The sequence below is a fragment of the Choristoneura fumiferana genome, chromosome 5, assembly GCF_025370935.1.
Source record: "Choristoneura fumiferana chromosome 5, NRCan_CFum_1, whole genome shotgun sequence".
Classification (NCBI taxonomy): domain Eukaryota; kingdom Metazoa; phylum Arthropoda; class Insecta; order Lepidoptera; family Tortricidae; genus Choristoneura; species Choristoneura fumiferana.
The window spans coordinates 14,178,584-14,191,956 of record NC_133476.1 but is presented as its reverse complement, the minus strand read 5'-3'; the positions used below and the strand labels follow the sequence as shown (position 1 = coordinate 14,191,956).

The 13,373-nt window shown below is 35.6% G+C and overlaps 2 protein-coding genes across 3 annotated transcripts; one reads left to right on the top strand and one right to left on the bottom strand.

The window, feature by feature from the left end:
* Window positions 1-422: 422 nt before the first annotated feature.
* On the top strand, window positions 423-6,103 carry LOC141428235 (pleckstrin homology domain-containing family A member 3-like). The gene is made up of 5 exons (XM_074088091.1): window positions 423-581; window positions 682-798; window positions 2,018-2,167; window positions 3,133-3,257; window positions 4,317-6,103. The coding sequence occupies exons 1-5, from the start codon at window positions 542-544 to the stop codon at window positions 4,542-4,544; spliced, it is 660 nt and encodes a 219-aa protein (XP_073944192.1). The 5' UTR covers window positions 423-541; the 3' UTR covers window positions 4,545-6,103.
* Window positions 6,104-6,121: 18 nt separating this feature from the next.
* PolD1 (DNA polymerase delta 1, catalytic subunit) lies at window positions 6,122-9,743 on the bottom strand. 2 transcript variants are annotated; one of them, XM_074088087.1, is made up of 2 exons: window positions 9,661-9,743; window positions 6,122-9,490 (listed from the first exon to the last, which is right to left on the bottom strand). In XM_074088087.1, the coding sequence occupies exon 2, from the start codon at window positions 9,452-9,454 to the stop codon at window positions 6,197-6,199; it is 3,258 nt and encodes a 1,085-aa protein (XP_073944188.1). In that variant the 5' UTR covers window positions 9,455-9,490; window positions 9,661-9,743; the 3' UTR covers window positions 6,122-6,196. The 2 variants fall into 2 exon arrangements, with proteins under 2 accessions (XP_073944188.1, XP_073944189.1); XM_074088088.1 differs by having other exon boundaries at window positions 9,669-9,740.
* Window positions 9,744-13,373: the final 3,630 nt, after the last annotated feature.

Genomic DNA, 13,373 nt, shown 5'->3' with positions numbered 1-13,373 from the left:
AGGTCGAGCATTAACAGGCCGAGCAAAAATTTGGATACCCTAATAATGCACGACCTAATATTGTACGACTTGATAATTATAATCCAAAATGAGTTCGTATTATCAGGTCGTACAGTGATGGCTGAGCAGTATAGGGTCGAGCATTACTGCCCCCCCATAATCCGAAGCATTATTGCTCCCCACGCCCATAGAAACTCTTGTCAGTTTGACACCAGCACCAGCAGGGCTACTATGAAACCCAAAACTCGAATTTCGTGTAATGCGCGACACGAAATTCGAGTTTCAAGTTTCGTAGTAGCCCTGCAGATTGTATGGGCGTTTGGGCGTGTACACCTCACGAAATATGGGGTCGGTAATCGGTATTTATATGTCGGTATTATCCGTGCCGGTAAATAGTGTCACCCAGTGAGTGAGAGGTGAGGGAAATATTTTGACGTTTGCTGTAATTTGACCAGCCAGATTTTCCAGTGTTTTTTAATTTTTAATACTATTTGTTATATTCCAAGAAAATTCTAAATTCTATAGTCTTTTAAACACTCTCATGGAAGGAATTTTGTGGAAGTGGACAAATTATTGGAATGGTAATTAGTTGATCAGTATAATTAATTATTACAATAAGATTTTTTTTGCAAGCATATGTGTACAAATTGTAATTAAATTTATTCCCATACTGTTATGCAGGCTGGCAGACCAGATGGTTCGTCTTGGATAATGGTATTTTGTCGTACTATAAATCGCAAGAAGAAGTGAGCCAAGGGTGCAAAGGCTCAGTGAAAGTATCTGTGTGCCAAATAAACGGTGAGTTGGATGGACTAATAAAGTTTTGTAATTTTTATGGTTGCAAGTTTACGTTGTATACCTATGGTTCTTAACATATACCTAACATAGCTCAAAGTATTATATTTTTTTTTCTGTTTTCATCAATAGAAGTAATTATACAAAAATACCTACTGTTGTATAATGATGGTATTTGGAACTAGAATAAATCAAGTGTTTTTTATAACGTCAAAAATATAAAATACTTTTACTTTTCTTAATATATATACTCAGCGGCACAAAATTTGGCCCACTCTCTATACAAAATTACATATTACTGCATACATTTGAGGGCCAGATTTTTTGTCGCTCAGTATATATATATTTTTCTTAAACACTGTTTATTTTATTTCTTTTAATTTTATTATTGTGAATTTTTGAAATATGTTAATTTAATTTTATTTCCCCAACCTTAATACATTATACATATTATATTAGAGATGCGTTGAATATTCGTTTGGTATTCGGTATTCGGCATATTCGGCATCTTTTTCACTATTTGTATTTGGCCGAATTATTTGGTGTGAGTATTTCTATTTTCTTGGCTACATGATATGGTATAGAACTAAAAGGCAAAACTTCTTATGAAAGATTTATGTTATATTATATTCAAGTCAAAGAAATCCTATGAAGAATATGTTGAAGCTAACAAAATAAGTCAATCAATTAAATCAACATTTATTTTGAAACCTCAAGTCAAGTCAGCCTAGTCATCTCATCATATATAGTCGGCATTTAGTTTAAACCTTATATCAACATTTATTTTTAAACTTAAAAATGAAAAAAATTTAAACCTCAATGAAATCCACCTTCCACATACTCGTAGCGTACATGTTAGAACCTGTTTACCCGGCAAAACAATGCAGTGGTAAACCAAATAATTCTGCCGAATATCTGGTTTGGTAAAGGTTAAACCAAATAGTACTTATTCTGTATTCGATTATTCAGTGAAACAACTTTTCGGCGCATCACCAATACATATATATTACATATTTTTTTTACATAAAACTGACTGTGATTGACCTCTACAAAAACGAATTATAATGGCTAACTTAAGATCTTCACAGCCACTTATCGCAATGCATTACGCGCCGTAACTGGCATTGGATGTGTCAAAATCTATGGTTTCTCTATGTGCTTTCTTCAATTTGTACGAGAATTTAGTTAAAAATGTTCACTATTTTATTATTTTTATTTTCAGTAAACCACATTGATTCAACACGAATGGACCTTGTAATACCTGGGCAACAGCACATGTATCTTAGAGCACCATCACCACAAGACCGACAGAAATGGCTGGTGGCTTTAGGCAGTGCTAAAGCCTGTGTGGACTCTAAGGGTGATTTAAAAAGTAATTTTATTATTATAATTCGCTCACTATTGGCATTATTTTAAACTAAAAAACAAAACAGTTACCTTATCAATGAACTAAAAGAATTTCCTTGCTCACCCGCGACCTTACTAATCATATGCAAAATATGCATCTAACAACTGGTAGCATGGTGTATAGTTCTATTACTCTGAAGATGAGCTCTGTTTGAGTTCGAAACGCGTCAGTGTGGTGTGGTGGTGGTGATAGATGGGTTATGTGATTTGTCTGTGTTCTTACAGTGTGGAGGTGGAGGAACTGCATGAACACGCATATTTTGCATAAGCTTAGCTATCGTAAGGTCGCGGGTGAGCAAGGAAATTCTTTTAGTTGATTGATATGGACCTCCGCAAAGTAACGCCTGATTCAATAAATCAGTTACCTTATAACATGTAGAAGTAAAGCATAATAAGGAATATGCCAAAAACAAAGAATGTATGTTTTATATTGCCAGATATAAAACATACATTGATTAGACTATATCAGACATGAACTCTGAGGCCACTTAACAGGACAGCCCTAGATAGCCTGTTCTAAATTTAGTTTTCTAGAAAGAGATGAAATACAAACTTCATTTGCTTGTATGTTCATTTTTTTCCGAAAGATATCGATGATTGATGGCCCTATGCTGCCAACTTTGAATAATTATTAGAACAGATTGAATCCAAGTTAATAAAATCAAAAATTTATAGAATTTGCTCTTATTCTTTGAGTGAAAACCTACACATAGTAATTTTCATTGAATTTAATAGAACCTTTTCCTAAATCTCTGAAGTATTACACTTTCCTTTAGTGTAAAACTGTAATGATGCTCTAATCATCATAATAATGTAATCATTTTAATCCATACTTCCACTAATATTATAATATTAGTATCAATGTAATTGTTTTATGGGCATTTTCACTTGCTAAAATTTTATACTAACTAAAGAATGTGTACTTTTTAGGATTTGAAGATCCCAACTCCCTGAATCATAAAAGATCTGAACTGCGGTTGTACTGTGACCTGTTGATGCAGCAAGTACATGCCGTGAAGAGTGCAGCTACATCCGAAGAGGGCCCTGAATTGCAGGTATCTTATAATATGATTTAAGTATCCGAATATCTGTGTGATAAACTGATAAATATTTCATGGAATAGTTTGATTTTAGTAATTTTATAACAAAAAATTTAACAGACTACAAAAAACCATGAAAATAAATTTCTACCAGTCTGAAGTCTGTGCCTCAGCAAGAGCTAGCAGGAGTGGTTGAAACCCAATATTCTATAGAATGTAGGTGAGGTAGCCGATTATAGTTCCGCTCCTGCTGGTTCGTGCTGAGGCACCTACTTCTGCCTGGTAGAAATTCATTTTCATGGTTTTTTGAAGTCTGTTCAATTTTTTGTGATAATTTTTTTTTCCACGCTTTTTAGTGTAAATGATCTAAGATACAATAGGTTAATGTTGACTGCTTGTCACCTTTTATGAAAAATTGCTTTTTCCGATGCAGAGGTTCATTAATGAAGATTCCTGGTGCTTCATCACCCGTTTCATTCACCATATGCATTACGATGAGCCTAAATTGCTTAGCAACTGTGTTAAATTAATTGGAATTCAGCACATGAAGTACTTGTTATTGAGTAGTCGCTCCGTTGGTCAAATGTGGTCTTCATCATCAGTTCCACTTCACCAAATGATGATTTTCAAGAGCAAACGCACAAGCTACTACTAAATGGAAATTACCATGGGTGTCCCTATATCTGAAGAGTTCCCTCGATTTCCTTAGTATCCAATCACCAGATCCTGATTTGGTGCTTATAGGACTTAATTGACACCATTCCTAGATGAACGAAAAATATTTTTTTTTTAAATCGGTTCATAAATGAAGGAGTTCTGAGGTAACAAACATAAAAAAACCGAATTGATAACCTCCTCCTTTTTTTGAAGTCGGTTAAAAAATTGTAGAATTCTCTGATTGTGTGGAAATTGATTGCTTAGTTTTTTTTAATATTGCCCTGCCACGGCTATGTGTCTTGATTTTCTTAATATTATTATGAAAATTGTTGTTTAATTATCCAGTTTTGTTTGTATTTGTAACATGAATTACCTGAATTAATTAATTACTTTATTCATATGTTATTACTGTTCCAGACACTTGAAGATGCTGCAAGTCTTTTATCATCAACCTGTGACACTTTTATCAGAACACTAGAAGATATAATGAAATCTACTAGTGCTGCTGCTTCACCCTTGGTAGCACCTTATGAGATGCCTATTCCTAACATCACAATGCCGAAAAACGGCCCTAGCAAATCACAACCATCTGTTAAGACCCCTAGACAAAGTCTAACTAGATCTGTGTCTCAAGAAAACAGATGAAATGGCCTTCATATTGCAATATATTTTTAAAATAAGGAAAAATAAGTAACTAAGAATTGATGTTAACATGTTTATCTATCCCTATTTGAAAATTCAAATAGGTCTGAAATTTGTAAGTGTGGTAAGTTAAAAGACATGTTTATTGTGCACATTATAACTATATAAAAAATGTATTTTTGTAAATTGTGATGCCTTGCTTTAAAATTAGGTGAATATTTTCATTTCAAGCATTCCTTGTATAAAAAACTTATTATATGATTATTTAAATTTAAGCTTATGTAGCTCTCACTTAAATAAGACATTTTGTATGTACTTAAGAAATTAATTAAATAGATTTCATTTTTTGCAATTGGACGTAGTTTAGCAAAAAGGCTCCAAAGAACTGTCATGTTATTCTTAAAATTCGCTTTTATTCCTACTAAAAGTAGATCCTAAATTAAAAAAATAATTGTTGAGGGTTGGATCCTTTTTGCTAAACTACGTCCAATTGTTGTAAGAGGAAATTATAGCGGCCAAATAAAAGTAGGGTACCTAGTATATTTCCTAGAAGAAACTAGTCCAAATTATATTTGAAACAATTTATTTCTCCAAACTTTACCAATAAGGACTGTACAGCATCAATAATTTGTTGATTAAAATGTAGTCTAACATAATTACTAGTCTTAGTGAGAAGTATGTTGTATCTTTATACAATCAATTTGTTCGACTCTTATTCTGATTCAACTATGACTCAGAATTGTACAGTTCGTAATGGATAGGCATCAGGGGTCACCGTGATTCAGCTGTCTCGTGTGGGCACTGACATTGGACAGAGACTTGCTTTTTGTGTGGATGATATTATCTCATACTAGATGCCCGTCCCTGCTTCGCACGGTTTCTACCGGAGACGGAAATGAGGCAATCTATCCTGCAAGCATCTTGCCTCACTCACTTTTTGTTTTTGTATAGAGATTTCCCTTGCATACAATTTATCAAACATTTTTTTTGCACCAACCTGACAATTACAAACGCAACAAAAATAATTAACCAAATACGTGCAGCCGCCGTTCTGAAGTATCGCGCGAATATTAATTTTAATTATGATTATGTATGGCATATAGTTTATTCATATATGGTAGTGCTGTTGAAAATTGTTTTGTATCGATTTATTTGAATTACCCAGTTTTAGAATGCAGCAAAAGCTCTGAATATTATTTCAATTCATTTAACTTATATATATCGTCATCTAGATGCTTAGTTAAAATATATCTCAAGTGACAATTGTAACCATGCATGATAAACTGGTTATTTTGTAAAATATTTATTAACCACATCTATTATGTCTATTTGTCATAATTGAGGCAATAGTTCCTGTTTCTACTAATTAATTATATTTTTTATTCAGTCTCTGAGACAAAGACACTGTATCAACTTTTGTTCTTTAAAGTTCGAATTTGATGCAGTTTATTAGTACCTTAATTTTTCAAGAAAAGTAAAGATAGTGTAATTTTATTTATATTTTCAGTTTTGGACCTTAAAATGGTTATATAAATTCGCTTAAGTTCTTATTGAATTGTTGTAAAATAAAACAAAATAAATTAATTAATTGTTTTATTCTTAGAAGCAAGATCTGACATTATTTGAATCACAACATATAACATAATGCTCCAAAATCACCAACTAGGCAAACCAAATCTCAAAACATTTTTTTCTTGAGCATCCAACTCCATTCCAACTTTCTTTCTCATATAGAAAATAGTACAGTCTCTATTAGTACAAAGCACCTCTTCATGTAGACTTCCTTGACATCTTTGACATTCAGTCCAAAGTTTTGAGAACTTTTCTTGTAGTTGCCTTAATTTAAATATTTCAGATATATAAAGCTGTCCTTCTTTGTCTGCGCAATGATTACACAGTGCAGATTTAGAATCATTGGGCATGACAGCTTTACACCCTATGCATTTCTCTCTTTTCTTCGTGAATGCAGCTAAAGCGCCTACTTTGGAGGTCACCATAGCTTTAGTTCTGGTGTGCTCTCCCTTAAGAAGCAATGATTCTGCTTTTTCTCCTAAAATTGGCTCAAAAATCCTTAATAAAGGCTTTGATAACTGATTTTCCATGTAGTAGTTGGCATCGATAGGAACACTGTTCTCTAAAACATAAATAGGATCTTCAGCTTTCATATAAGCAGGTGTGTTTTTTGCTGCACAACAAAGCACATAGGGCACTCTATCACCAAGCTTTGGAGCAGTGCCAGGGTCACGCTTTTTCATCTTGTTGGCTAATTCCACATGAGCCTGTTTAGCTGCATAATCATTCTTTGTTAACTCCTTAGTAATCACAAGTTGGGAGATATCTATGCGATTACATAGTAGATCGGCGATAATTTGTTTGGCATAGTTAACTGCCCCATCTGGGTCCCTATCAATAAGTAACTTTTGGAGACATGTGCTCATCATATTTGATACAAGTGGGCAATTATCCCTTCTGACAGTTTCAATACCTTTACAGTCCATCTTGTCATACTTATCTGGTCTTGTGAAATAAAGACCTGCATATCGCTTTTTGTTTATAAGCAAGTATGGATAATAAACTTTTTCAAATTCAAGCTTGATGGGTTTAACAAACTGTGCTGTGACAAATTCAGCTGCCTCACTGCCCAATTTCATGCTTTCTTCAAGTGTTTTGACACCAAACTTCACCATGACTGAATCAGTGTCTCCATAAATAACTACAGCATCTTCTGGGTAACCATTGGCTTTTGTGTACTTTTTCTCTACTTCTGACTTGGTAAATTCAATCATAGTCCGTCCATATGCTGTTACACTTCCCGAGATCTCGAGGCAAGGTAGCTTACCAACTTGTGCACCTGTAAAACCATATACAGAATTAGCACTTATCTTCAGAGCTAATTGTCTTCCATCCAGTACAGACCTCTTAAAAGGGTCTGTTTCATTCTTCAAATCTGCCTTTGCTTTCTTTCTGGCTGCTAATAGAGATTCTAAAATCTCTGGCAACAACCCCTTTCTGACATTTGCCTTAACAAACATATTTTTGGAGGGTGTAGTTGTAATATCATCAGTGTTCAAGTTTAGTTCTCTTTGTGCAGTTGGGGGTAACAATGTAGTGTAACATAAGTTGTGGGCCATCATTATACTAGGATATAGAGATGCAAAATCCAAAGTAGAAATAGGATCAGCATAATATCCCTTTTTTGGTTCAATTACGGTTGCTCCTTCAAATTGATCATCAGAGCCTTGACTATGGTAAGCAGGCATAAGATATCCAGCATCTTTGGCTTTGCGTAATAGCTGACTGACTACTTTTATTTGCTGACCTCTTGTGAGCAAACATAATAAAGGAACACCTGTCACTCTAGCCATCTCCATATGATTTATAATGCACATCAATTTGTTGAGAAGCTTCAGTGGTAAATATGCATCTTTTAGGCAATACATTGCCAATCTCCTCCTTGTTTGTTCACTTTCATTTTGTAGATCACTGATAATGCTGTGATGAACATCTTCTTTTTGTTCTTGTAGGAAATGGTAACTTACTGCATTTAAAGTGTATGACCTTAATTTATAATCTCTTACAAGCACAAGCAGTAGATCAAATGGCACCCTTCCTTCAAAATTAATGCTTTTATTTTCTCTACGTCCCATTTGCTTGGATTGCAAGATCGAATCTTTAATCACTGATCTGACATTTTTGATCCTGCCTAAGAAGTCGAAGTTCTCAACTTTTAAATGTTTAGCCCGATTTATTAGGTATGGCCAATCAAAATTGCTGATATTGTATCCAGTAATAATGTCTGGGTCTAACTCCCTGAAGAAGTCAGACCATTTTGCAAGCATTTCAGCCTCAGATTGATAACTGAGAACTTGGGATCCGACAATGGGGGCACATGTATTTAGTGTAAAAACATTTCTCAGATATGGTTCTAGTTCACCTTGACGAATGACCATAGATGCAATCTGTATCACCGGATCATGATTGGGCTCTGGAAAAACTCCCTTTCTGCCTGCACACTCAATATCAAAGCTTAATATTCTAAATGGAGCTACTTTGGACCACTCTCCTTCAGGTTGGTGAGCAATAAAGGCATTCCAGGCCACATCTACTTCAATTTGACATCTGGATTCAGGTTTAAGTGTGGTCTTCTGTCCTCTCAGGGACCATTTTGTAGCTGGTAGTTCAATCCAACTGCAGCCCACCACAGAAGTATCCACCATGAAGCGAATGTCAAAATCAATGTTAGTTTCATAAAAGGCAGGATCCATCAATCCAAATGATGGTGGCTGTCTATCTAGTAAGCGTTTTGCTGCAGCAATGAGCTTTGGTAAGGCTACAGAAACTCTGGCAAATGTTATATCATTGTCTCCTTTGTAATGCATGATTGAACGGGCTTTTATGAGGCGAATTTCTAATACAGGCTCTTTAATATTATCTTTGTTTGAGCGTAAATCTTCTAAGAGAGCTTTGCTAAGATTGGTTTTCATACTGTGACATGATGATTCAGTAAAGTTTAATGGCACAGTTACATAAAAGTATGGTGTAAACCCATGCAGATGGCAACACACAGAGTTGCCTTCCATAGTGATGCCATACATTCTCATGATAGGAACGGGACCTAATTGAGATCCTGGCATGCCAGAGATTGGCTGTCCATTATAATGATCTATATCAAGTTGTTGAAACACTAACTTATCCATTTTTGGATTCATAGCTGGCGGAGGAGGTCGGGACCATTTAATATTGGTTGATTGGTTATCTGGCCCTTCACCTATGACTTGTTGGGACTCAAAGTCATGGCTGTCCATACCTGCCAGTTGCTCTTCGAAGCTGCAAGGAGGTTCGTTATCGTCATCGTCGTCATTAGATTTAAATCTTTTTATTGGCGGCTTACTAAACTGCTTCTTTTTATCCATTTTGTTCAGTTATTATCGTGTGCAGGCAATAATATTCTGAAAAAATACGATAAAATGTTGTAGTAATCAAATTCACAGTATATTTCCCTATTTAGAATTGTCTTAATAAAGATCACAAGATTTAGGAAGGTTACATCTTTATCGCAATGTAGCAAAGCAAATTTAGGTCGCTATAATATGACTACGAAATAATTAAAATTATTTACTTTACTACCAATTTTATTCGAGCGGGAAAACGAAGCAAGTTTGGAAGCAAGCAGCAAGTTGTTAGTATCCGTTTGAGTTTGAGTGATGTCAAAGTTGTCAAACTCACCTCAATCATGTGTCAATGTCAAATTTGAGATTGACCTTAATTAACTTTGAATTACCACGCGAAGTAATGAATAAAAACATAAATAAATTAACACTGAAGAAATATCTGTTGGTAATAGAGATGGTATTTAGTAAAATTGTTGAATTTTTGGGACCTACGTCTGGTTTCTTCGCGAATGTAAAGCAATATTATTATTTAATTCTTAACTTTATGTATGTATAAGAATAAGTATAATAGATACTTTATGATACCGATAATCCTTTTGTAATGTTACCTTTCACTATTTATCCAATACCTATCGATATCGATGTTAAGTTTTCCCCCGTTTCCGGGTAAACGGAAATTTTAAAAAAATGGCAGCATTCAGAATACGTTCCGCAGGGCTACTACGAAACTCGAAACTCGAAGTTCGTGTTGTACGGTTCCTCTGACACTTTATACTATTAATACAAGCGCGAAAGGGACGGTACGATACGAACTTAGAGTTTCGTAGTAACCCTGCTGAATGACGTTATAATAGGTTCAAGCCATGTAATAAACAGCTCATAATAATAAAATCATATATACAAGTCAGTAGCGCCAAATAAAAAATAAATGGATTGGCAACAAGCAACAAAAAAAAGGGACATTTTCACGAGTTGGTTTCTTTACCGGCCCGGACAATACCGAAATTGTTTTTCGTGTACACCGAATATTAATAAATTTAGTAGAAAATAACTTAATTTCGTCCTGGCAATGAGGGCTATCGTTTTTTGTCTTTCGCGATGGCGCCACTGTTGCGTGAGGTTTTGGTGAGATTTTAAGTGTGGCTGTCAAAGTCTGTTATTACGGGCGTGAAAACAAAGACAGTAATTATTGGATACCGATTATTATGCCGGTATATTATCAGGTCGGGAATGTTGTAGCGGTATTTATTCATACCGGGTAGATATTGCGTGGCCGGAATTTACCACGCTGTTATTTCGCTCGCCCGGTACTCGCACGCTTGCTCGGCGGGTAAAGTCCCCAACGTCAGAGGGGCTACATTTAAATCGGTCAGTATGGGCAAATGTAAAACTATAAGACGTAGGTACAAATTATGTAACATACCAGTGAACATACCTAATAAATTAATATAGACCGCCTACTGCCTACTAGGTAGATTAGTTAGATTGACGACATCACGGGAGTTGCGGGACTTGCGGGCAGCTAAGCTGGTGAACTCAAGTGGCGAGTTGTCGACTGTCATTCATTAGATTTCCTTTTTGTTTTTATTAAATGTTTTTATTGGCGGCTTAGTAAACTGCTGGGCTACTACGAAACTCAAAACTCGAAGTTTGTGTCGTGCGGTCCCTCTGACACTTATACTATTTAATACGAGAGCGAGAGGGACGGTACGATACGAACTTCGAGTTTCGTAGTAGCCCAGCTGCTCCTAAGGGGGAGGTCTTTGTTCAACAGTGGACGTCTTTCGGCTGATGATGATGAACAATGTAAACATATTGACTATTACCGATTAATCTTTTCAAGTATTTGATCATACACAAAAGCAGAGAATAGATAATAGTACAAGACAAAGGAAAGGTATGCGCTCGATCAATTTCAAAAACCGGCCAAGAGCGTGTCGGACACACCTAAAATAGGGTTCCGTAGACATTACGAAAAAAATAAGTAATATTTTTCAAAGGATTTCTTATTTTATACGGAATCTTCCAAGTTTAGGTATATTTTATACCTTAGGCTGCTATTTATACTCTTAAACTACTAACTTAGCCGTTATAGTTCTTCTTGAAAGTTTCATATACTTTACTATCATTCTGAATTTTTTCAAATTTTTCCACCCAACGGTTTAGATTTTAAAAGGGGGGGGGGGACGCTCGATTTAAATGAAAATTTACACTTTAAAGTTGAATATTTTGCAAACAAATCACTGAATTGAAAAATCGTTTCAGCAACTCCCTATGATTTTAAAAGACCTATCCAACGATACCCCATACTACAAGGTTGGAAGAAAAAAAAACACCCACACTTTACGTCTAAAAATCATTTTTGAAATTTTTATTCTACCATTTTGTCGGCATAGTTTACATACTATTCGTGCAAAGTTACAGCTTTCTAGCATTGATAGTCCCTGAGCAAAGCCGCGGACGGACAGACAGACAGAAAGACAGACAAATAGACAGACATGGCGAAACTATAAGAGTTCCGTTTTGGCCATTTTGGCTCCGGAACCCTAAAAATGGCCTCCTGTGTAAAAAGTGCCTAAAATATTTACCGTAGCAATCTTTACAACGGAGACCAACTCCCAAAAAAAAATGTAAAGGGTCAATAGCCACCAATATAAACCCAAGTAGAAGTAAGTAGTAAGTATGCACAAACAAGTTATGGTCTTGTTAAGTCTACGGCTTCTGTTTATTCTGGAGCAGGATAATAAAAGATTTGTTTCTTAAGCTTATTTTTATTGCGTATGACAAGCACGATGACGGAGTGTGGCCGGAGACTGGCGCCGGCCCGGCTGAGCGTGATTCACCGACTCCCGAACTAACCGACTTTAATCCTAATTGAGCTGTTCAGTTTAAAATTAAACAGTATCTATCTCAAATAGAGCCGGATCGGAAACGGTTTGCGTTCTTTACGGACACCGCAGACAGGTCAAAGAACGCTGCTGGCGCTTTGATGTGTCATTGTTTGTTTTTCTAATTCGGTATTGGGCGGGGTTTAGGAAAATTAGTTTTTCATCACACTTGCTCGTAAACAGTGTAGTAACACGCAGGTTACCTTGGTTGCAAGCCCCCAAATAAAACCCTCGACCTTAATGTGATTGTCATGAAACCCGTGGTCGGTAAATGAGTCTTTGCGCGTACAAATTTTCTTGTCATGAAGCCCAAGGTCGGTAAATGAGTCAATACTGATACTGCTGTGCCGTGCGCGGGAGGGGAAGGGCGGCGCTACCAAGAGCGCAGCCTAGTAAAGTATCGCCAATATTTGGAAGAATTATATTTTTGCTTTTAGAAATATAAAATTTTACTCGCAAATGTGATGAAAAACATTGTATGTCGCACGTACTAGAATTACGAACATCGACTCATTAAAGCCCTCAGTCTTCGACTTCGGACTTCTAATAGGCTCTCATTTGTAATTCCTTATTTACCGCCCTTAAGACACAATGTACTATTGTTACTTATTCATTCATTAAGTTGTTAGGAAGTTAGGAACATTTCTACTACAACTCTATTAAAATTAAAGTGTTTTTGTGCTTGTTTTCATATTTTCTAACGATAATAATAATGCTCTTCTGATAATAATAAAAACAAGCACGAGTAAGTTAGACTCGTGCGTCGTGCATCGAAGGTCAAGGTTAGGTACGGATATAGTAGGTACCTACCAATATATTATTTAAAAGAATCATTTTGCTTTTCATCATTAATTTTTGCTGCTGGAAGACTATCTATTCTATATTACAATAGGACAGCAAGTATTGGGCAGAGAAAGGACGGAGTAATAAAAATATGCCATATTTCATTACTACTTATTATTTAAATTTTTCAAACCCCGGCTCGCACCTCTGAGTTTTTCGAAATTCATGTGTGGAATTACATTTGAAATTTACCACGAGCTTTACAGTGA